Source organism: Rhinichthys klamathensis, unplaced genomic scaffold (assembly GCF_029890125.1).
Source record: "Rhinichthys klamathensis goyatoka isolate OS25496 unplaced genomic scaffold, OSU_Roscu_1.1 h1tg000863l_1, whole genome shotgun sequence".
In the NCBI taxonomy this organism is placed as follows: Eukaryota; Metazoa; Chordata; class Actinopteri; order Cypriniformes; family Leuciscidae; genus Rhinichthys; species Rhinichthys klamathensis.
Window position 1 is genome coordinate 63919 of NW_026607231.1, and position 26985 is coordinate 90903.

Below are 26985 nucleotides of genomic sequence, written 5' to 3' on the forward strand. Positions count from 1 at the left end.
GGTGTATGATGTATATTACGATGTTAACTGCCTTTCTCCACTTACGTTCTGAGTTGTTTAAAGCGTTTCTGATGATTAGAAGGCAGACTGAGATGGCGAATGGAACACAGTTTGTGTAACATTAGCAACACATTATTATCTGTTTGATAGTCCAGCAAAAGGCTCATCATATTAATTATCGTTATGTGTCGGACGTAGTAAAGAGCGATACCATTGTGCAGCGTTTACCTCAGTAAGTTGGCCAAGTGAATCTGTGAGTGGAGGCGGGGCTAGTTAGCATATTCACGCCGTCACACGGAAGAAAACACAGAGAACATTAAAGTAAGTGATTATGCGTTTATTTATAGTGTGAACTCACTGCCGCGGAAGCCAGTAAATTTATGCGCAGGCAGTATAAAAATAAAGAAGAGGGTGTGAAAAAGGAGCAGGGTTTTTAAACATTTATGATCCGAACCCTCATGTTTTGCTTGTATGAGCTGTCACTGTAATACTTATGAGCTCTCACACATCACTGTCCTTCCACTGACTACCTTTCACAACTGTCTTGATAACTTCGGGTATGTAACATTTTTGAATGACTCCCATGAGCGCAGAGTTGTGACGAATGTTGTTCTAGAGTGACATAAAAGTCGCATGAATTCCGATATGACTGTTCAGACTGAGGTCGCATTGCAAAACATCTGACCTGGATCGGATTTAGTATCACATACGGAAGTGGCCCATATCAGAATTGAAAAAAAAAAAAAAAGCAAAAAAAATTCAGCTTTGGGTTACATTTGCCTGCAGGCTGAATGTAGCCATATTTTGACAAGTAACATCCTATTTAACATATGAAGAGTTATATAACTCAATAAAAAGGAGTTCTCACCAAAAACCTTGAGAAACAGTTCATGCTCAACTTCTCCCGCCTTGTTAGAGGCCTTGCAGGTGTAGGAGCCCCCGTCGTCCTGCTGAATGTTTCGAACTGTGAGCGTTGTACCTCGAGCTCTCATTACATACCGCTCCGATTCCTGGAGCTGCACTCCCTTCCTGACAAACCACACAAACACAACACATGTCAGTCGAACGAAGCATACATTCTAAACACTGTGGTTTTATTCATATTGCGAGATGAAAATTTCTCCGACAAGACAATCAAAAAATATTGCATAATGCAGATGTAGAAAGCAAAGAAACGCCAGGTGATGGGTTATTCATCATAGATGGAGATGCAACATTTCAGAATATTCTGTTATGTTACATTCAATATACATACTGTAGGTACTATATGCCGCCGAGGTGGAGACAGGATAATGAAATATTTTTGGGGAGAAGATTACAGCACGGCTTCAGACTGTCATAATGTTAGGAGAGGAATGAGCGGAAATGAAATCTATTTAAAGCAGAGAGACCTGTGTGGCTACAGGAAATGGGGAGAAGGGAATCAAATCATGCTCTCTCTGGCTATACACAAAGAGTCAACAGAGACACAAACAGACGGACGCTCAAATTCAGGTAGCCGCTTACAACAAAGCTGATGAAACTCAGCAGATGTTTTTTCAGCCAAAGGACATTACAACAAACTAATTGTAGTAACACTAATTGTACACAAGTCTCACTGGTGCAAACAAGTGCTGTGCTCAAGAGCACAATGGTAATAGAGCAGGTATGTGATATCAGTAACTATCAGTAACTGTGATATCTGTCTGTCTGTCTGTCTGAAATATATTTACAAATTGTAAATGAATAGTTGATAAATACCCCCTTAACATAAAAAGGGTACAAATGTATGTGTGACTGGTTCATTTGACCCTTTTCTAGTTCATAATTTATATAACAAACAATGTAAATAGTATCAAACTGTTAATGGATAGTTGACAAATACCACTTTTAACATAAAAATCTGTTTTTGTTTATGCAACATTTTGTTTAAGCAGAAGTGTGTTTAATGACTATATATATATATATATTCTTTACATGTTTTATTTTAATATTATTTAATAATAAAATAGGCTACATGTATGTGTCACTGACCCCTTTTGAAAAGATTTGACTCTTTAAATTACTTTAAAATATTCTATATAGTGCGGTAACCAAAACAGCATGTAAAATAAAATTAAACAGATCATTTTTAAAGACAAAAAGCTTTGTAAAGACAAGTAGCTAGATGTAAACAAACCATTGTTGTTTTGTATGGTTTCGCGGGCTATGTGACGTCCGAGCTCGTAACTGGGAGTACATCGATCTAGTACGAGTTCACAGGTGGGAAGTCACGGGTTTGACTGCAGTTCCAGTGCACTTTCACAGGTATAAGGTTGGAAAAACACGGGTTACAGGTTGCCTGGAACGCGGCATAAGTATCATATTTTGTCGTGTAAACGTACCCTTAGGCAGTATTAAGTATTCATTTAAAATGATTATTTTGTGTAATTTTATTTAAAATTACACAAAACTATTTAGACCTTTAACTCTACTGGAATACATTTATTTATAGCTTTTTCTCAGAATATACTTTACTATCTCCACAATCCTTTTTTTTGGCACCATCACATGCACACACAAAATTAAATGAAACTATCAGGCTTTAGCAAGCGTAATGTAATTGGTGGTGGTTTTGTAATGTGAGTGGTTTGGTTAGGCTCATTCGTTTAAGGTCAAAGTGTGAGAATGCTCGGCAGGGATTGGTTTCATCATGTTCATTCTCATCTGAGCCGTAGGTAATTACAGTGATTGAGAGCCTGCAATCAACACATTGTGCTGCTGTCACTCAAAGCCCGCACATTATGGATGGAATAAATGTGTCCATTCTCTGTTATCACAGCTCTTTCTCGGCTGCGCTACCCCCGTTCCTGTTCCCCAATCTCTGCTTCCTCAGTGTGACACCTTAACTCATGAATACTTTTGTTTTCTGAGAAGAAAAAAAAGTTTTTTTGTTTGTGCAACATTTTAGTAATTTTTAATGAAAAACAGAAGGCAAGGTTAAAGGGTTAGTTCAAAAAAAAGAAAAAAAAGATTCAATTACTCACCCTCATGTCGTTCCAAACCTGTAAGAGTTTCGTACATCTTCGAAACACAAATGAAGATCTTTTAATGAAATCTGAAAGATTTCTATCTCTCCATTGACAGTCCACGACTACCCCTGTAGCTTCTCTTTATGAACTGTTTGAAGCGTCAAAGTGGTATTTGCATAGCTGTCAAAAGAGGGACAGAAAGCTCTCAGATTTAATTTAAATATCTTCATTTGTGTTTCGAAGATGAACTAGTCTTACGGGTTTGGAAAGTCATGAGGGTGAGTAAATGAATACATAATTTTGGGAGAACTAACCCTTTAAACAATTATATAAAGTTATCGAAATGTTTTAGGGCTGTCAATCAATTATTTTAATATGATTTCAAAAGACTTAAATAATAATGTAAATAATAATTGAATAATATTCAAATAATTGTATTTTACAATCATATTTAACTGCAAAAAGTCCCCCTAAACAGATAATTCAAAAACACACCATTATTGTAGCAAACAAAAGCAGAAGTGACAAAAAGTGGCTTTAGATGTAGATATTTTAGTTTATGGCGATGCTGATAAGTCATACCTGTGCCAGGTAACATCCGGTTCAGGTGAGCCATAGGCCCGGCAGGTGAAGGTCACAGACTCTCCATAGTCCGCAGTGGCGTTGAAGGACTGCTGCGGCACAGACACAACCGGTGGAACTGTTTGACAGAGAAAAATATTGTTGGTGTTTCTGTCTGTCACCAATGAATTATCCAAATACACAAACTTAACTTGTCATTTCAAATTTTTAAGTGTGAAATCTCTTGGTGGATTTCATGTAATTTCTCAAATGTTTAAGTGTCAACAAATACTTATTCAAATGACATATTCATACACAAGCCATTAACATGTTCTCATGTTCACTTCCTGGGAAATAGTGGTTGACAGCATGTGGCCGTCATTGAGCTAAATTAATGCTTGAATGCTGTTTTCTTAAGAAGGAAGATGTAAATCGCTCAATAAAATATCCAGTCACGCTGAAAACAGCTGTTTTGACAACACAAATGCTGTTTTATCCTGTGATGTAGTGAGTTTTCATTTATATTCCAACACACTCACAGGCACAGCAGTTGATAGAACTAACTCTATTCACTCACCTTCATCTCCAGCGCATACAGATCATCAACAACGTGATCACACTCAAAACGCCCCAGCACAAGCCAGAAACAGAATGAATAAATACATCAGCCACCCTCTGTCTCTGAATCAATATGTCCTGAGCAGTCTACTTAATTATATAGTAAAAGGTCAACTGAGAAAAACCTCGGGTCAAACAGGAGGTCAACCTGGATGACCTCAAACAAACTTCCACTAACAATCTCACAAAAGAATTAGTTTTTTCAGACTTTATATTCATGAGAAAAATCGACTTATCTTCGTAAAGTGACTGTTTACAGCTGAAAGTATGTGTGTGTGTGTGTGTGTCTATTAAAGCTCTATATGTGCACTCCAAGGTCAGGCAGATATAGCGATTTTCATTGGCGGAATCTATTATTGGTATGTGCAATGATTTGAGTGAGAATTTTTATATTTCCATCTCTGCAGAAAACTGGAAGGTGATAAAGTAATTTCAGACTGAACCTAACCCAATTCCCACTCATTCAGAAATTACTCTGCCTTGCCCTTCAGAATGAGGTAATTCACCTGAGAGGGAACAGCGTTCAAATAGTTTCAATAATAGGCAGCAATGTTCTTCTGCGAACTTCCAAAACCGGTTTTTAAATACAGCATTTTTGTTCCCTTTTCCAATTTTCTGGTTTAGGGAATGGATGGACCCATCCTGTCTGGAAAAAGGCATCATTTTGAGTTGTGACTGGTTTCAAGACATAACACAATTTAATGGAGTGTGCGCCGGGGTAAAAAGATTAGATTAAATGGATGTTTTATTCATGGTCACTTTCAGCCTGACTTGGCAGTATATTAACACATCGCTCTCATCCTCTATTAGAAATCATAAACGCACACACTATTTGCTTTTCCCCTTGCACATTATGGGTCATTCATTAGGTAAACCCAAACTGCTGACAGCCAAGTTCAAATTAATGCCACGATTGTTTTGCCATTTGCCATTTGTCTTCAGTCCATCCATGGCATGCATTACTCCCGCAAGGGCACTTTGAAGAAGAATGAGCATGTTTTTGTTGATGAGATGACAGCCATGGAGGTCCTGATGGGAATCATCATCATTACGGATAGGGTTCAATCACAAACCTCTATTCAAACCATTCAAAACCAACTATTCAAACTCAGCATGCTTTGACCACTCTCCAGGGTTAAATAGAAAGTCTTACAATTGAGCTGGTGGTAATGAGGGTGTCTCTGTGAGTGGGCAGCTCAAAGATCACACAGGGCACTGCAGAGTTGTCGGTTTTTATCCTTCGCTGACTTTGAATGTGCTTTTCCCCCCATTATCACAGCGATGGTTAACCCTCTAGGGTCTGAGGTGTTTTTGGGGTCCTTGAGATGTTTTGACATGCCCTGACATTTATGCTTTTTTCAGTTGCTTATAAACATATTAATGGCACAGGTGTAATTACACTCTAGTTAGCACAAACAGGGCTACCATAATATGTGAGCAACATGTATGTACATGTTTGTATTTTTGAGAGAATATTGTTTATGCATGGTTATTGAAAAAACTAAAAATTAAAGTTTCTGAAATAAGGCCACAAAACACATACTATATACGTGTCCACAATACTTTTGACTAATGGATGTTGTCGCCTAGAGTTTTTGCTTCAAAATGATCTGAAAATCATCCTGCCTAATCATTCACATAAAACAACAAATTCTTTTAAATTGTGAAAAAAAAAAAAAATGTTTGGAAAGGCAATATGCGAATGGGTGTGAACGGCCCAACCCCCTCATGAATAATTAGGTGGTTCACACCTGAGAAGACAAATATTCACATAATGAGCCTTTCATTCAGGTGTGTCACACAAGAAAGAATGGTAGGAAAATATATATATATACATATATACATAAACACACACACACAGACACACACACACACACACACACACACACACACACACACACACACACACACACACACACACACACACATATATATATATATATATATTAGGGCCGGGACTCGATTAAAAAAATTAATCTAATTAATTAGAGGCTTTGTAATTAATTAATCGAAATTAATCGCATTTTAATCGCATAAATATTTGACCTGAGAACTGTGAGAAGTAATTTTTTTCACATGGATTTTTAGTATACCATTGAATAATGACTGCATACATAAGCTTAAGCAACAAAATATTGTTTATTTTTGTTCAACCAAGTCCAGCAGACCAGTGCAATTTTTGCCATTAAGTGTAGCAATAGCATATTGCAACAAAATAGCATATTGCTACACTACACTAATAGCACTACACTAATAGCCATAATAGCCATTAAGTGTAGCAATAGCATATTGCAACAAAATAGCATATTGCTACACTACACTAATAGCAATAGCGAATTCCTTGTTGCATAGCTTGCACACAACCATGCTCTTATCGACGCGTCCATCCGTTCATTTTTTGTAACAACATTTCCCAGCCACCGGCCAACCAAAGCGATCTCGTCAGCTTCTTCGTCATGAACGCTAGTTGGTGCGCCAGTATAATCGGTCCGCCGAAACTCATCCAGTAAGAAACGTTCCGCGGTGCAAAAATAAGTGCGATTAAAAATAATTATTTGTGTAATTAATTAACGCGTTAAAGTCCCGGCCCTAATATATATATATATATATATATATATATATATATATATATATATATATATATATATATATATAAAATCAAAATATAAATGAAAGTCAAAAGCACATTTTTAGTCATACCTGGAAACAAATCCTGTTCAAATAGGCTATATGGGCCATTCTATAGAATTGGTTCAAAGTTAGAGTTGGAAACATCTTGAAAAGAAAATTGTCTTTTTCCATAAATGTCTTATAAAGTATTATTTTTTAAAGTAGGCCAATACATTTTATCATACATATTTCAAAGTTAAGGATTCATTATTTTGATATAGCCTAACTTGCATTGGAACAAACACTATAACAGTTGATTAGTTTATTTTTGACAAAACATACTATATATTTAACATATGAGCAGAAACTGTCTAACAAAAGCTTATTTGATGTCTATTTTAGAGTGAAAACTTTATAATCTATCCAGAACTAGTCAACAAAATGTTGTCATTACAGACACTATTCTATATCACGATTAGAACAAATTTCAGTAGGCTATAGCAATATAGTTTGGATGTGTTCATGTAAAAATAACGTTTACTAATGTAGGAGCGAGAGTGAATGAACGGCACAGATGCTGTAGTAAACAACATCTCGCACGCACGCGTCTGTGCTGTTCAAGAATAAATAACTTACTTCATCAGCTGAATCCGTGCTCCTCGAAATGAAACTACCAGCACTTCTGAGGTAAATTTTCCAGGATTATTACGATAGTATTATTCCTCACAGCACAGCAAGACGAGGTAAAGTACAAGATTCTTATTAAATCGGATGTTTTATCCAGCTGATGTGGGCGTTGGCATGGCTTGCCTCAACATTTGCGTTTGAATAGCGAGCGCTCTCCGTGGGCGTGGTCACATTAACACGTAATAAGCTATAATTAGGTGAAAGGAAAAAGACTGACATCTCTCTCTTTTCATACAGATTACATAAACTGAGAATAGTGTTTTTTATATAAATTACTTAATTTAAAAGAAGAGAATTTCAGCTTCATAAAGAGAAATCTTTCGTGTCTCTGTGACAAGTATCCACTGAGTTACAGTTAATTTTCGGACGCGTTTCAGAATGGACTTCACTGACAGAGAGAACGCAAAATTCGCATCATGTTTATTTTTCTTTATTTGACAAAAAGCACAACACTTTGTTTTTATTGTGAGTATACACAAAAAATAGACACTTAACAGGATTGAATGATGTAAGCTCACTTATATGTAAGATCAAAATCAGCAGAGTATTTTGAGTCTCTGTTGCACTTATAAGAAAAAAGTGAGCTGGTATCGCCGGCGATACCGCCGACCCCAGAGGGTTAACTTATCATACTCTTTCACACTTGACATTCTTTCTTCTGCAAAACATTAGAACCAGAATAAAAGTAGCATAAAGTGTATCCATATGACTTGTGCACTATATTACAAGTCTAAAGTCACACGATAGCTTTATTTGAGAAAGAAACAAAATTGAACATTGCTATTTTTCTTTTATTAGTTTATTCAAAGAGAGCAAGGGTGGAAGTCAAGATTGAATCATTGACGAATCAAAAATGATTTGTGGAAGTTTAACTCAGTGTCACAGAAGACCACTGGAGATGAAGCTTATCAATGACTAACAATTTTAAAGGTGTATTGAGAGATTTCTGAGAAATAATGTTGAAAGTGTACACTTGTAGCTACACACTTGTAGCCAATCAGCAGTAGGGGGTGTGTCCACTCATGATAGGGGAGGAGAGAGAGCAAGAAGAGGGAGATTTGAAGAAAGACTGTAGGAAGAGAGATGGCTGTGAGACAAAAGAGAAAAGGTCAGAGGAATATCCCTGGAAAAAAGAAGGGTTATGACCAGGCAAGAGCTTTAGGTCCTGCATTAACATTAGAAAAGCTATCCAGCCCAGGATAGACCTAAGTGGGAAGGCCTGAAAATGGACACAGAGGTTGTGTTGTTTCTGTTATAGTTATGTACACTACCGTTCAAAAGTTTGGGGTCGGTACGATTTTAAATACTTTTAAAATAATTCTCTTCTGCTAACCATGGCTGCGCTTTTTTGATTAAAAAAACAACAAAAATCAGTTATAGTATTAAATATTATTCCAGTGTAAATCAGCTGTTTTCTGTGTGAATATATAGTAAAGTGTAATTTATTCCTGTGATCAAAGCTGAATTTTCAGTATCACCAGTGTCAGTGTCTTCAGTGTCAAATGATCCTTCACAAATCAGTATAATATGAGGATTTGATGCTCAAGAAACATTTATTATTATTATCAATGTTGAAACAGTTGTTGGTCTGTCAGTTGTACAGTTTTTTTTTTTTTTTGGATTCTTTGATGAATAGGAAGTTCAAAAGAACAGCATTTGTTTGAAATAGAATCTTTTGTAACATTATAAATGTCTTTACTGTCACTTTCGATCAAATTAAGTATTGATTTCTTTCCTCCAAAAAATTTAAATAAAATTCTCACTGACCCAAAACTTTTGAACGGTAGTGTATATTATATATAATTATATAAAACTATATAATGTTATAGTAACAGGGCAGTTTTGAGTGTCATTGTTTGTCTGGAGCTGTTGAGCTGCTGGTGAATAACAATGAACTCTTGCTCTTTTGTGTACTGTTTGATCATCCTTGTTGTTCGTTCGTCATCTTCTCTTTAAATTCTGCAAAGCATTTGCTTCGCTATAAAGTGACATCCCCACCTTGCGTGTTCATGCATTTTGGGGGCAGAGCAATGAAGGGAGGGTGTGTTTGAGTTGATTTAAAATATCAAAAGTGTTTCTCAGAAATTTTGAAGTTGGATCTTGAATTTGGTCAGTTTCTCAGGACTATTTTTTTATGTTTTCTTGCCTTTTGTAAGGTTAAAACATTCAGTCCCCATACATTGTAACTGTATGAAAAAAGTGAGATGCACCGTAGGCTGCATCAAAAACGCACAGTTTTCAGAGTTTATCATTTTTTTTGTGTGTGTTACATGGAAGAAAGTCAGTCAAGGGTGAGTAAATGTGCTGTGCAGAATAGTGCTGCCAGGGTCCTGATGAGGGTGCGGAAACACGAGCACATCACCCCTATTCTAAAATCCCTTCACTGGCTCCCTGTTTATTTCCGCATAGAATATAAGATCCTCTTGCACACTCACTATACACGGTGCGGCCCCGACATACCTCACTGATCTCCTTTCCCTACACACCTCCACCCGGACCAGAGCAGGCAAACGGCACCTCCTGGTTACACCTAGGACACGGCTTAAGACTATGGGCGACAGGGCTTTTAAAGCATCCGCTCCTCGTCTGTGGAATGCCCTTCCAGAACAACTCAGAGCTCCCAAGACTACGGAAATTTTAAAAAAAGAACTGAAAACTTATCTTTTTAGAAAAGCGTATTTTAAAGTATTTTAAGTGTCTGCGTATTGTTTTTTTATTTATTTATAATTTTGTTTTGTTTCTTTTTTAAATTTTTTTTTTTTTTTTTTGTAAGCACTTTCAGATTTGATGTCAAATGTATAGTGCATTATAAATAAAATTCATCATCAAATGATTGCAGAATTTTAATTTCTCAGTGAAATATCCTTTTAAATTTACACACACACTGTGGAACTCTGGTAAGAGTCAGAGGAAACGTGCGTGCACACTCTCACACACACGCACGCACGCACGCACGCACGCACGCGCGCGCACACACACACACACACACACACATACACACACACACACACACAGCACTGGGCTATCATGCACCGAAATGGTTTCAACAAGATTATCATTGACTTTCTTGCCAATCGATGCCTATTTTCCAAAGGCAGTAATCTAATTTAACCTATTCCCAGATACGCATGCCCAACTGAAACAGCTCTGCTAATGTGAGACACAATTGGGCATTTAGACATCAAATCAAGCCAGCAAACCATCTGATACAGACTGAATTGACCTTTAGTACCAATAACTACATGCTTTCAAAGGCTAATAATTAGGGTTGGGTATCGTTTGGGTTTTATCCGATTCCAGTACCTACTCGGTATTTTTTAAACGGTTCCGGTGCTTAAACGGTTCTTAAATCGGTACTTAAGAAAATGAAACCGCACACACTTTATCAAAAAATAATACCCTTTAATTTACAGGGCCAAACTGGACACAATATTAACTTAAATCTTTAAACAATATAAATACAAGTAACATATGGTAATAATAAAACCAATATAAAATAAAAATTCATATTTACATAATATCAAATGAAACATATTGTATCAAACAATGTAATAATACTGGAGATTAATAGAGATTACTAGCAGGCAGAGCTGCCAACTCTCACGCATTGACCGTGAGACTCACGCAAATGACCCTTTTCACACAGAAAAATCGCGGACAAAGAGGACACTGACAGACAATACAGAGAAGGTTACTTTTGATATGGAACAAATCCACAGCTGTCAGATTCTGTCAATATTTTTACGAGATTCACACAATAAATAACGTTTTGGCTCTTTGAAATGTGACAGATCGCTGTAGCGCGTCAGTTCAAACGGCACGTGATACAGCAGCCTACAAATACAAATCCACTGCTTCTTAGCTACGCAGCGTTGAGTGAACCTATGAAAGAGAACATCTCTGGTTGGTGTAACATATCTCTCAATAGGGAACGGGACGCAGCCAAGCTCCTCGCGCTGCCGACCAGCTTCCTTTTTCGGCAGAGAAATCTGAGGAGCAGATGGCGCGCGCGCGACAGCATAGTATGACGACGTAAGTGCGTCGATGCGGCGCCATCAGCCAATGAATTGGCTTGATTCTATATGGGATTCAGACTATCGCAGCCCATTCTCATCCCTAGGCGTCATGAAACTGACGCCTTGGGAATCATTTTGACCATGCTTCAATATTCGACGCTTTAGGCACCCTTTAGCGTCAGGTACATGACGCGATCCTAGGGCGTCATCTTACTGACGCTTTACCTTTAACGTCAGTTAGATGACGCTATCTAATCCTAACCCTACCCCAGACCTAAACCTACCCGCGTCATCTAACTGACGCTTAGGTAAAGCGTCAGTAAGATGACGCCCTAGGATCGCGTCATGTAACTGACGCTAAAGGGTGCCTAAAGCGTCGAATATTGAAGCATGGTCAAAATGGTCATTTTAGTGACGCCTTGGGGTGAGAATGCGTTGACTATCGGCACACCCAGAGGGCGTTCTGACACGTAATTTTACACGTGAAATGCAGCCAAACCTTGCGAGAAAGAGCGCGCATGCGAGACAGAAGAAACTGTGCTCCAAACTGTGTAGCACACGCACGGCGGAGAGAGAGAGAGCGAGAGACCTTGTGTGTGTGTGTGTGCGCGTGTGTGCCTAATGAAGTTAGGCACCGAAATCAGGCACCGAAATTTTCTTTCTTATTCGGTCTGGTTACTACCGTTTACGTCGGAACCGGTTCCCTATTGGCACCGAGTTTCGGTACCCAACCCTACTAATAATCCAGTTATAAATAAAATGACTATAAACTAAAGCAGTTATTTTGAAGGACAGTAAGAACACTTATGAAATAGAAATGATTGTAATTAAAAAAAAAAAAAAAAATCTTGTAGGAAAGAAAACCACTGAGATCTCTTTAATATCGCAATTGTTCCTCTAAGACAATAGAGCAAATGCTGCTTAAGGTTCTTGCTTCTTCATTTTTCTCATTGTAATAGAAAGCAATAATCTCACCAATGGATCATTTATAGTTTTAGATGAGATCCCAACAATGTTTCAAATTGTGTATACTGACCAAGAAACATCTAATTAAAGCTCTCTGATAATTGTACAATGATTTGTGCTACACTACAGTTCAAAACTTTAGCATCAGTAAGATTTATTTGAAAATAAATTAATAATTTTATTCAGTAAGGACACATTAAATTGATCAGTGACATAATTTTGTTTTGTTGTAACATTATTAATGTCTTTACTATTTGAAATATAGAAAAATCCTGAAAAAAACATGCAGTTTCCACAAAAATATTAAGCAGTACACCATTGAAAAGAAGATAAAGCAACTATTCTGAGCTATGAAAAGCCATGAAAGAGCAAACATTTCCATAATGTCCCTGATATATCTACAGTGGGGGAAATAATTACTTGATCCCCTGCTGATTTTGTAAGTTTACAAACTTACAAAGAAATGAAGGGTCTATTATTCAATATCAACCAAAAAAAATCCAGAAAAACACATTATATAAAGGTGATAAATTGATTAGCATTTGATCGCGTGAAATAAGTATTTGATCCCCTACCAACCAGCAAGAATTCTGCCTCCCACAGATTGGTTATGTGCCCATGTGTAACACAGATTAGCCCTGTCACTTTAAGAAAGTACTCCTAATATCAGCTAGTTATGTGTATAAAAGAAACCTGTCCAGCACAGAATCTGTATCTTCCATTCCAACCTCTCCGCCACCATGGGCAAGACCCAAGAGCTGTCAAACGTCAGGGACCAGATTGTAGACCTGCACAAGGCTGGAATGGACTACAAGACCATCAGCAAGAAGCTTGGTGAGAACTGACAACTATGGTGCCATTATTCGGAAATGGAAGAAATACAAAATAACCACCAATCGCCCTCGGTCTGGAGCTCCATGCAAGATCTCGCCTCATGGGGTAAGGATGATCATGAGAACGGGGCCGATGGACGGGGCCATGTACTGTCAAATCTTGGACGAGAACCTCCTTCCTTCAGCCAGAACATTGAAGATGGGTTGTGGATGGGTCTTCAAGCATGACAATGACCCAAAACATAGTAGCAAAACAAACTAGTAGCTCAAGAAGACACACATTAAGGTAATGGAGTGGCCTAGCCAGTCTACAGACCATAATTCTGTAGAAAATCCGTGGAGGGAGCAGAAACTTTGAGTTGCCAAGTGACAGCCAAGAAACCTTAAGGATTTAGAGAGTATCTGTAAAGAGGAGTGGACCAAAATCACTTCTGAGATGTGTGCAAACCTGGTGACCAACTACAAGAAACGTCTTACCTCTGTGCTTGCCAACAAAGGTTTCTCCACAAGTACTAAGGATCAAATACTTATTTCACTCACTGAAATGCAAATCAATTTACAACCTTTATATAATGTTTTTTTTTCTGGATTTTTTGGTTGATATTCTGTATCTATCCTTTAAAATAAACCTACCATAAAAATGATAGACCCATCATTCTTTTTGTAAATGGGCAAACTTACAAAATCAGCAGGGGATCAAATAATTATTTCCCCTATTATGTACACCAATTATAGTGAACATTTCTCAACATTTAACCATGTGACAACTTCAAATAAAAATGTGACTTCCAACACCAATAACAACAATTAATAACAATATTAAAAATACATTCCAGTGTCACTTGTTTATGCAAACTAATTGAATGAAAACTCCTGCTTGGGAAATCCTCTCTACTTCTTGAACAGTCATTTTCATTCCATTTCTATTCATATCTATATTAACATACACACATCATGAAGGGGCCACAGGAAAGCTAAGCTCTCTGCAGCTTTACTCACACATTAAAGCCACAAGATATTACAGCGATGCTGTTTAGTATGTATGGCCTGGGCATTTCAAAGTCATCTCAAAGTGTCCAACAACACGTGTCCAGCAAATGAGTCTAACTTCGAAAAGATCAAAACGTCTCCTAGAGGACAAAGACATATTAATTTTGTATTCCCTATCTAACACTTATCTGACCAGGGGCTTCTGAACAGCCCCGCAGAGTGGCATTTATTTTATGTCAGCCTCTGATATGTGTTGTCATGTCGGCAGGATTATCGGTCATGCGTCATTGAGCACCATGATTGGATCAGCAAGGAAAATATCAGAAGTAAACTAAACAGACACCCGTTCATGTTCACTATCATTGCATTATACAAGGACATGCAGACAGGGTGATGTCACTGTGCCGTTTCCCTCCCATCAGAGCGAACAGGGCTAATGTCATTGAGATAACAGGATACGCACGGCTTTCGTCTGAAAGATAGGGCTGGAATGACTTTATGTTTAAAGGAATAGTTCACCTGAAAATTGGGATTATTAATAAAATGTAATAATTAAACTGAAAGATCTCAAAAAAGACTACTGGATCCTACAGCTTCTTACACACCTGTGTGCTGAACATATCTTCCCAAACTCACCGTTAACCACCAGGATGATGTCCCGGAAGTCAATCTCTCCCCTGGCCTCGACTCTGGCCTCGCAGCGATACACTCCTTCATCTGCTTTAGTTACTCTCTGGACTTGCAGATTGTTGTTCTGTAAGAGTTGAAACTCTGGAGAACAAAATATTTGATGGTGTTAATGACAGGCTAATTTTGCCTTCAAAGAAGCTATTGCTGGCAGAAATGACATTTACATAAAACGCAGATTTTTTTTCAACTAATATGCTTGTTAACACTTGTCAACACTGAGTCGTGAAAGGGAATAACATTTTAAAAGTCTTACAGTAAAAGTAGGCCTTAAATCCTTTACAATGACAATACTTTTGGCATTTATTTATTCCTTTTTTCGTTCTTTTTCTCTTCCTCAAATTATATCCAGAGCAGCATGAACTCTACGTTAACTTTCAATAATTCAAGTGTTCACAGACAATTATATCTATATTCTAGCAATTATCTTAAAACAATATAGTTGTTAAAGCCGGTATGGCAGATTACTTACTCTCAGTATCTTCAATGATCTCCACGTTGTTGTAAAACCAGGAGACCACAGGCACGGGTGAGCTGGTGACATCACAGACCACTTCAGCCACATCGCTCTGTCGAAACTCCTGGGGAGACCTCACGTCTCTGAACGTCAGCTTCTCTGTGGAGCAGGGAGGAGAAAGATAACGTAAAAGGCTACTTGTATAGGGTACAACGGGGCTAAAGGCGTACCAGGGTAAAAGGCGCCTTTGGTTTTATTTTCCTCTAAACCACTAGATGGCACAAAAACTTGCCGCAGCACTTTCCAAAACATCCGCTTGTCAAGATGCACGGGCAGCAGTGCAAAGTTGATTCTGTGCTAATTCTATTATTTCTGAAAGATCATGTGACACCGAAGACTGTAATGGCTGAAAATTCAGCTTTGCCATCACAGGAATAAATTAGATTTTAAAATATATTACAAGAGAAACCAGTTAATTTAAAATTGTAATAATATTTCACAGTATTACTATTTTTACTGTATTTTTGATCAGCCTTGGAGAGATTAAAGGTGCTGTAGGACATCTTGGAAAATGCTAACTTTAGCCTGATAGCACTAAAAGCGTACGTCCCACCCTCCCTGCAAATCACCGTCCAAAGCCACGCATCCTGAAAGCATGAAAAGACCAGAGACAACTTTACTCCAATACCAATATCATGTGTCATTCACCGGTGAGAAAACTTTATAGTACAGTTAGTAACACCACAATACCAAACGTAAATAAATTCTTAAAAACAGAATTAGATGCAGCAAGCTTTCAGTTTGTTTAGCTAGCAAAACTTGTCAGTGTGTAATCATATATCTTGCATGACAGGGTTTCCACAATGATAGTCTGCTTGGCTCCGATGAAGATATATAGATCGTAGATCCTTTGCCAGTGCCACTTGTCTGTTCAGAAGAAAAGTTAGTTTGTTGCTGCTTGCCTGCCATTCTCACTCTGTCTGCACAGCGTACTTGAACGTGCTGATGACTTATTACTGTATGTCTGTGTGAACAGGCAGCGCGGTGGTATATGCAAACACACATTGACCGACAGGGAACACATGCTATGACAGTTCGAACCGAACGCAACGATTGAACGTTTTACATTTTATGGTACTACGCCTTCCACAGACAACATATATTTATAAATACATTTAGACCGATTAACAGAGTGATTGCTATCCGGATATGAGGAGACTTTCAACCAGCATAAAAAAAAAAAATTCTGCAGAGAATCACTTACGGCACCTTTAAGAGACTACCTTCAAAAACCTTTAAAAACCTTAATGTTTCCAAACTTTTGACCATTAGTGTATATTAAATTATTATATATATTTTAAATATTTTATATTAATCATCATACCATCATACCTATCATACCTAAACCAAAGACGTAACAATAACTACACTCAACCTCACTCAAAAGCATATCCTATATAATCTTAGTACTTCAAATTAATCATATCCCACTGCTGCTACACTTTATACCTACTTATTTAACGGTCAATTCTGTTTTTATTTTGTAATTTTGTAATTCTTTTTTATTGTCCATATTTAGTGTTGTCTCCTATTAGTCACTGTTGTTTCCTGAAGGAACTGTGCTTGGTTTTATCCATTGCCATGTGATGTGCTAAAAATGACAATAAAGTTGACTTTGATCATGTGATAAGACAGCATTTTCAGGCTTTGAACACATATGTGTCTGTCTGAGCCACGGCTAAGTTGTTAGTGCACATGCTCTGATATGGTGTCATAGTGCTTATGTGGAAGATGCAAATTCTATTCTACCTTGTGTACCATTTCCTCCTCTCTATAATGTGCAACTCTTTAATGAAATATAAAACACAAACAAACCTGTCCATTAAGCTGGATACTGCTAATTGTTCAGGATGGGGTTGTATGTTGGGTGGAAGTTGTACAGATTTGATTTTTATCACTTGAAACCCTAGATGTATGTAGATGAAAGAAACAACACGAGGGCTTTGGAATCCTAGTTCAGACCCCCAGTGAGAAAACCAAAGAAAAATCAACGGAAAACAAGGGACATGTCAACATCTACGTCTTGCTTGTCATAAATCAGGTGTGCTTCTACATAGTCTCTGATTATTCACAATTCACAGACACATTCTGTTTGTGTGGGAAGCTGGTGTAAACAGCTGCTCCAGCGCAGTATAAGGAAATGTGTCTTCAGAGGGCTGAGAAATGCTGCACACCCTCATCAGCGCAGCAGCTCTGCGTATTGATCTGTGAGTCATGTCTGTTTACACACGGCTCCCACTGCTCCAAATTCAACTTCTAATGGAACAGGCAAATGCCAAGCCTGGTACAAAGTCAGCCACAGAGAAGCAAGCTTGTGAAATATCTCCTGGAAGTTTTGCAACATCCACTAATTATACACACTGAGGATTAAAATATCATTCCTGTACATTAAAAAAAGAAAGAGAATTTCTGGTGAACATTTCATGTAGACTTGTTTTACCCCTGTGTTTCAAGCCTTTGAAGTCGGTCCCTTTAAAAGAAAGATTTCCTCACCCTTGCACCTTTTTCTTTTTTCCCCCCACTTTGTCTGTGCTTGGGACTCGTTCTTTATTACCTCTTCCCCATTAATTTCAAAAGTTTAACAAAGGAATAACTTAGATGGTTAATAAGTTGTTAACAAAGCATAAAACATTATTTAACTATGAGCTAATTAAACAATAATAAGTTTGTTAATTACAGTCACAGTGAATGAATAACTCACTATTTATAAAACCTATTAATATACTAATGTAGAGGCTACAGTATATCAACTATGAATTAACTATAAAATAGTAGTTTGCAAATGATTTATAAGTACTTCATTACTGTATACTTATAAAGTGCTACTGATATTTGTCCTGGAAAACGAGACATACTAGGAAATCACTTTTTGTAGTAAACTCACTGGCTCTTAGGTTAAAGGAATAGTTCACTTCAAAATGAAAATTCTGTCATCATTTAATTACCCTCAAGTTGTTTCAAACCTGTATGAATTTCTTTTTTTCTGCTGAACACAAAAGAATATATTTTGAAGAATGTCTGTAACGTTGATGTACCCCATTGACTTCCATAGTATTTTTTTCCTGCTATGGAAGTCAATGGTGTACATCAACTGTTTGGTTACCAACATTCTTCGAAATATCTTCAACTTGTGTTCAGCAGAAGAAGGAAATTCATACAGGTTTGAAAAAACTTGAGGGTGAGTAAATGATGACAGAATTTTCATTTTGAAGTGAACTATTTAAGAGCTCAGCTCACTAGGAGAAGATTACATAGACTATAGACTTCACAAGTCTTGAAATATAGTACACAATTCATAGTTATGATACTTTTTTGGCACTTTTGGTACTTTTTTATTAACTTGAAAGCTATTCATAATTTATTATAATTTAATAAAAAATACAGCAACATTCTATAAAATTCCTCCTGTTTGTTCCACAGTAGAAACTACTGCTTTAAATGCACCACTGTAAGGAGTATTCAATTTGGTTGTGACCACAACACAACTATTATCTCTTTCTTATAGTGAAGTCATCCCCCTATCCCTGTCGATTTTCCCCTATCACTAATGCTGGTTTTCTCCCTGTCGTGTGGCGGCAGCTGTCTCGTTGTTGGGGGAATTACATTTAGCTTTACATCAACAGATTTGTCAAACATCTTCGGATGGAACACGTCCATTTCCCCTGCATTGTGAGGCTCTCTCTTTGAAAGCTTTTGGATGTCCTATTCAGAGGGAAATCAAAACAGCTATTTCAATGGCAGCTTTTCCAATGGTGGAAGGTTTTTTTGTGCTAACACACATAATGTCCTTTGCCATGTAATGGATTCCCAAATAGTTGTGCCAAGATGTTGTTCCATTGTAATCTGCATCAATATACAGTACTCTTGAATTGCTTTTATAGCTGGGACATGTAACAGCATGCTTCCTTTTAATATGCTGAATAAATCTCAATGCAAATGTATGATCATTCGAGGTACAAGTTTGCATCAAATCTAATCTCCAAAGAGAACAAATGAGGACAGATGGAGGGTAACTGAATCTTTTTTTCTTCTTGAGATGCATACAAATATATACAGTATATATATATATATATATATATATATATATATATATATATATATATTGTATCGAAATTGGAATGATGTGTCATTGGAGACAAAACAAACTTTTTAGGAAACACACAAGTGTGCCTTAGATGCCATTTCAACACATACATCCAACGAAAATAGGTGAATTGAAATGAAAACCTCACTATCACAACTTTACTTGCCCACATGAGAACCCTTTGCTGATTTATTTTTTCTGCTGATTTGTAAAATAGAGCAAAAGAAAGAAAGACAATTATCTAAGCATCTCTGTCTGGTTTCTCAGCACAGATGTGAGTCTATGGTCTCTGACACTGATGGGACGTTGAAAGGGACAGCATCCCCACTGCTCAGAGACCACAGGCGTGCCATGAAGCCTCGTGTCCCCTGGGTGGATTCTGTGTGCCGAGTGCCATGAGCAGGTGGGAGAAAAAGCTGCTTGCTTTTCATGCTGAAGAGCCCCACGGTGTTGAATCACAGGCGATTTAGAATCTAAATTCTCTAATTGGTTCTGTCTCCAAACACAAGCAATATACAGTAAACACTTTAGCATTAATGTTTAACGATTTGTTGTTCTATGGCTAACTGAGCTGCGGTGCTCATTCAGGCGATGCAAGTTCAGTTCTGGCTCATGACATTTCCTGATCCTCACTCGTCAATGTAGTACCGAAAATACTGTTCAAAAGTTTGGGGTCAGTAAGATTTTTTGTAATGTTTTTGAAATAAGACTCTTATGTGCAACAAGGCTGCATTTATTTGATCAAAAATACAGTAACTGCGTAATATTGTGAAATATTGTTACAATTCAAATTTAACTGTTTTCTACTTAAATATATTTTCAAATGTAATTTATTCCTGTGGTGGCAAAGCTGAATTTTCTGCAGAAAAACTGAAAACAGTTAAATATTAACAGCTTATTTTTTTTGTGGAAACAGTGATAGCCTATATTTAGGATTTTTTGATGAGAGTTCAAAGGAACAGCATTTGTTTGATATCAAAATCCGTTTGTTACATTATAAATGTCTTTATACTGTCATTATATACTGTCGCGTCACATCAATTTTATCAATTTGCGAAATAAACAATTTCTTTAGTAAAAAATACCGTACTGATTTTAATATTATATACTGTATATATATATATATATATATATATATATAAAAGACTACAACCACTAATATATATAAATTAGTGGTTGTAGTTTTTTTATTAATCAAATATTCCATATTAATGCAGAACTAATCTGACATATTACTCAAGTATGTTCAGAAACACTAAATAATTTGATGTATTCATCTAGACCAAAATTAAAATACACAAATACACTCATAAAATGGATTTCTACTGCTTGTTCAACATTGTTAATTAAATACACAAATATAAACTCATAAAATGGATTTCTGCTGATTGTTCAACATTGTTAATTAAGATAATGCAATATAATTCTCAATCTTATTTTTTTTATTCTACTTATTTTTTACAGTAACATTCTAGGTATTCAAGTTTTTTTTAACAAGGAAAAGTTGTGGTTAAAAGGCTTAATGTAATTGCAAAATCTTGTAATCTTTTTAGTGTATATAAAAACTTTACAACTAAAAACAGAGGAATTCATTATTCAAAGGGCATTTTGTGTTGCTACATTATGGGATATGTTTGGTATTTTACCCCAAGTCCCCGTTAATATCTGATCCTATTTCAAACGCATCTACATACAGTATGCAAAGTTATAAAACCATGACGGCAATAAAAAGTGTGTATGAGCAGATATATTTGTGTGTTTGATACTTACGGTAGATCTCCAGCACCACAGTGGCCTCCTCTGTATGTCCCTGTACATCGCTGGCCTGGCACCGATAGATTCCAGCGTCTTCTATTTTGGCATTGTAGAGGGTGAGTCTGGAACGGATACCTTCATTGTGCAGTGCCACCCGCTGAGACGGGACCATCCGCTCCCCCTGTGGGTTATACCAGTCCAGATTCACAGGCTCCCCGATCACTACAAACACACACACGGTTACGGTCATAGTGCGGTACAGAATATAGTGTAAATTACTACTTGACAATATTGCACAGCATTTGATAGAGCATAGGGCTGCACAATATTGGAAAAAACTGACATTGCAATATTTCGTTTTTTTCCCCTGCGATATTTATTGCTGTATGAAAAGATACAGAAATTTTCAATTATTCATTCTAGAGTGAGTAGGGTGATTTTGGGAGTGCATCTGCATAAAATAAATAATAAAATAGATCAAATAAAAAAAGCAGAAATGTGACCTACACAGATTTCAAAATCCTTGTGGGCTGAATGATAAAAAATAAATAAAAAAAACTAAAAAAAAACTAATTGGGAGTTCATACAGGGTTTGCTTTTTCCAAGAACCAACTCTTTCAGTAACCAAAACAAAAATCTCTTTCCACTTAAGTTTTCATGGGACAAATTGCCACTGTTTTTGACCAATTCAATATGACTGTAAAATAATAATAATAATAATAATAATAATAACTATTGTTAAATAAAAAAACAAAACAAAATAAGAAACATTTTTAATAATACTAATGTACTATAATAAAAATGATTGCATTTTACTGTAAAATTACAATACAAATATATATATATATATATATATATATATATATATATATGTCTTAATCTCATTTTCAAACTAGTAAACCATCAAGCTTTCATTCTGACGGATATGAAATGAATAAAAATATCCGCTGCCGTTTTCAGAATGAAGTGTGGCACTGTGTGTTCATTTACACCCATGCAGAAACCGCTTCACTCTGAAAACAATAGCACATATATTTGACAATCACACAAAGCCATATCGTGATATTGATTTTATTTTGATATACCATGCAGCCCAAATACAGTATGTTCATACCCAAAGGGAAAGAACTGGACATGTTTCACTGCCATTCCATTTGGTGCTGCTAGTGGTGCAGAACTTCCCCTTTAATGATATCTCTTAAGCCTCTGGTAGTGGCATACACTCTCTCTTTGTCTCTCAAACACACACACACAGCGATAAACAAAACCCGTCATGCGCTTTGCCCTGCAGAGACTGGCTGGCCGGACCCACATTTGGTACCAAGGTGCTTGGCGCTGTAAATCCTGCTTTGCTGGAAGGTCATAAAAAGCATCAGCATGGTGCAGCACTTCTCCGTTCAAAGCATCAATCAACTGCACAACAGGGGCCTTCGGCTGCACAACGGGGGAGCGTGAGACTGCGGCTCCAGGAAGACGGGCCGGCCGAGGATGCAACCGGCCCTGTGATGCAGCTCTGCCAGGGGAGAGACGCTGAGAGCGGGCAGGGGGTTATCAGCGAAGGAGCAGAGGATGATCTGCGGGACGTAAGGGGTTCAAGGAGAGGACATGGCAGTATAATCTCAGTCCACTCAGCAGACGCTGGACCACGGAGGAGTTGCTGAAGGGGTTAGGATGAGATGTTAGGGGTTGAAGGGCTCAGGGACAAAGCTTAGCGCACTTCGCTGGTCACATTCAATTTTTTTTGCTTGTGAATGAAGTTTAGTTTTAATATATGGTATGGTGTATTGGTTATAGATGTATAGGCTGGCAGCCAAAAGCTTGAAGGTTCAAGCTTGGCAAGGGGGGGGATTCATGAGATATTAACACTCTGCCCTTGAGCCAGACACTTAACCTACTTGTCCCAGTAAAAGAGTACTGTCAGTCACTGTTAGGACTGCACGATTTTGCGTAAAACATAAAAATTATTTTACTTTTTTGTTAACGGAAAAGTGTGGGTGTTCATAGGGTATTCTCTTTACAAGACTCAATGCAAACCTCTTTCAGCAAGTAAAAAAAATAAATAATAATAATTATGCCACTTGTGTCACAGTATAGGTCACATTGCCACAGTGACTTTTTTTCTTGCAATCGCAAGTTTACATCTCACAATTCTGACTTTTTTTCCCACGATATAAACTCACAATTGCAAGTCATAAAGTCAAAATGCGTGATATAAACTCACAATTCTGACATTTTTCCTTGGAATTGCGAGTATATCTCGTAATTCGGATTTATTACACACTATTGTGAGTTTATATCACGCAATTCTGAGGGAAAAAAAAGCCTTTATGATATGACTATTGCATTAAGCCATTTGACAATATCAATTTTATTTCATTCTGTCGCTGTACATAAAATAATCCACTAAATGACCACATACTGAGCCTATGATCCATTTTAGACATCAAAGACACTGTATACTGTGACCTGTTTATTTTCTATTTCAGTATGCACTGAACATGTCTAGCTCTTTCCTAAAAAATAGTCTTTTAATCATTCCTCAACAGTTATCCACCATTATGTGCAACATTCGCTTTTCTGGAGCAAATTATTTCCATAACATGCAGCACAGAAATTAAAGAGTTTATCTGTCCTGCTGTAGCCCAAAAAAAGAACTTTATAAATAGGCCTACATCAAAGCAATATCCCTGCATATCCCAAAGCTATTTTGGAAGGCAAGCATGCTGGTTTGCCTAGTTGAGCTGAAGGTCTGCAGGGCATGTGTGCACCCTCCATAATATCTCCAGTCCAGACACATACCAGGTGTGCTAATCACTCGCAATCTGGACGGAGTCCAGCAGGGGTCAGCATGCATCACCCTGTTTAAAGGATTCTGTCAGGTAGTGCCTGGAGCTCATGCAGCAAAGCCCTGCAACCTGACTACAGCAGCTCAGCCATGTGGAAAAGAAAAACAACACCCAGCTTCACCACAAAACATAATCTACCCCTGTGCACATGGATATCCATACTCATGTCCAAGCACAACCTTGCCTGCAGTCTGCAAGAAGAGACAGGCTAGGATCTGAGGTTTACAAGCAGCAATCTACTGGTCTTGAATGATAAGTAACTTTGAGCAAGGGAATTGTACTGATTTTAGTGTTTAGACTACAGACTTTTTTTAAAGGCAAGGGTCCCCAAACATGACATTACCATCTATATATTATCATGCATTAAGGTGTGTGTGTGTGTGTGTGTGTGTGTGTGTGTGTGTGTGTGTGTGTGTGTGCATTTTTTATGTCTTTCAAAAGAAATATTTTTACAATTTAAAGGAATAGTTCAACCAAGAAAGAAAATGATCCAATAATTTACTCACCCTCAAGCCAGGTGTATATGACTTTCTTCTTTCTGCCGAACACAATCAGAGTTATATTAAGTAACATCCTGGTTTAGTAATGGCATTGAATAGTGTCCAAGTTTGGGAAGCTCCAAAATACTCATCCATCCATCATATAAACCATATGACTCCAGTAGGTTAATAAATGCCTTCTGAAGTGAAGCGACATGATTTTGTCAGAAAAATATCCATATTTAAAACTTTATAAACTATAACCACTGGCTTCCGGCAACGGCTGTACGCACGTTCACAAGAGAGAGTCGAGTTTACGGCGGAAGGGTGACCTCTGACCCAGTATTTTTTCTTACAAAAACCCATTGCTTCTCTTCAGACGCCATTTATTAACCCACTGGAGTCGTATGGATTACTCTTATGATGGATGGATGTGCTTTTTGGAGCTTCAAAAACTCACTATTGTGCTCTATGTGCTATATGTAATAGCACTATTCAGTGCTATTACAAAGCTGGGAAGAGCCAGGATATTATTTTATATAACTCCGATTGTGTTAGGCTGAAGAAGGATGGAATAATTAAAATTTTTGGGTGAACTATTCCTTTAAAATAAATGTTTTATATTCTAATATATTTTCAAATATAATTCATTTCTGTGATGGCAATGCTGAATTTTCAGCAGTCTTCAATGTCAATCATTGTAATATGCTGATTTCGTGAGCAAGAAAAAAAAAAATATTATGTTGAAAACCGTTGTGCTGTTAAATTTTTTTAAGAAATGGAAACATAATTTGATATATAGAAAGTTCCAAAGAACATTTCATTTATTTTAAATATAAATCTTTTGTAAAAAAAATATAAATCTTTTTAAAATCAATTTAATAGGACCTTGCTTTATAAAAGTATTAATAAAAAAATAAAAAACTTACTGACCTTGAAGTTTTAAACAGCAGTGTGTGTGTGTGTAATATATTTAGCTTTTTACTATTACAAACTATGCCTGTCAATATAATGAAAAAATGTGATTACTGATTTTGACTGCAATAATATCAAATTCAATAACTGCGATAAACATAACAAAATAAACATAATTGATCACATCAAATTTTAGGTTAGCCTGGTAATATATTTACCAGCCCTTAAAAATATATTTGGTAAAATTTCCTCAAAGCAACCTATTACAGACCCCTGATAGTCCCCACCCAGTTTAAAAAAACAAACAAAAATATTGTAAAACAATCAATATAAAAGCAGCTGTCAGTCCAAGAAAAAAATATATTCAAACATACACACACAATCAGACAATTTGCCTTGGTCATGAAGAAAGCCTTAGTCTAGAATTCCATACTGCTTACGACAGGAGACGTTATTTAAGCCGTTCAACCTAAATAAACGACTACTTGAGTCAGCACTACGTAAATTGTGTGCAGTCGTGCATCTATCTCATATACATTAATGTCAGACACATGATCAGGTGATGCTGCGAGAGTTCTGACCTGTGCATGTGAAAAACTTGGACTCTCCGACGCTCAGCTCCACCTTTTTTAGCGAGATTGACACCTGGAGGACACCTGGAAAACAAAGCAAAAGAGACAGAGAGAGATAAGAGAGAGGTAGCAATCAAACATTCAGTGCACGAACTGCAGGTACAACAAGAGTGCTTCACATGTTCCTGCCACAGAAATCACACCAAACCACAGGCGGCACAAAAAAACTGTCTTTGCAAGCGGGAGAGATGAGAGGGTGCAGCGAGACTTCTTTAAGCCCCCTCCCAATCACTTCAATCAGGCTAGCCAGCCTGGAACATCTAGCACCTGGTACAATAGAAGTGAGGAAAAGAAAAGGACACAAGACAGACAAAGCTTTGATCTGCCTTTTTCTTTTTTATATACGTGGTCTGTTCTTGCATTGCATTCCAAGGAGGAATCCACTAAGAATGAACTGCACCTGCAGGTAGTGTCATTTATTTGTATGCGTTTGTCTGTGTTGTTTTAGCATGTGATTCACCAATTTAAATAGTTTAAAATGGAACTCTTGCAGAATGTCCAAGCTGCTCTTTTCTACACAATTAAAGAGAATAGTGACAACTAGGGCTGCCATTAACTGTATATTTATATGTATCTGTTGCAATGACAAAATGATGTCTTTGCATAGCCAGATGTGGGTCAGAACTATTTTAAAAAATCTATTTTTTGGTAACTCTATTCCATTTAAGTTTCCATTATTATGGATAATGATTATGATATTATGATAATAATTCATAATTTTAAATATTTGGTATATATGGTAATATTGTATGTATATGGTAGTGTAAAACATCGTCATCTTTTTGCTCAAACCAAGACG

General features: G+C 37.0%; 1 protein-coding gene across 1 annotated transcript in view; it reads right to left on the minus strand.

Annotated features, from left to right (window-relative positions):
- Positions 1 to 26238, minus strand: part of LOC130078399 (neural cell adhesion molecule 2-like) — a 70389-nt gene extending 44151 nt beyond the window's left edge. The window contains exons 1-6 of the mRNA XM_056243888.1: positions 26136 to 26238; positions 21330 to 21536; positions 15431 to 15574; positions 14908 to 15042; positions 3573 to 3690; positions 869 to 1029 (exon numbers count right to left, since the gene is read on the minus strand). Of these exons, the coding sequence (XP_056099863.1) occupies positions 869 to 1029; positions 3573 to 3690; positions 14908 to 15042; positions 15431 to 15574; positions 21330 to 21486 (715 nt within the window). The 5' untranslated portion in view covers positions 21487 to 21536; positions 26136 to 26238. The remainder of the gene's footprint in view (positions 1 to 868; positions 1030 to 3572; positions 3691 to 14907; positions 15043 to 15430; positions 15575 to 21329; positions 21537 to 26135) is intronic.
- Positions 26239 to 26985: the final 747 nt, after the last annotated feature.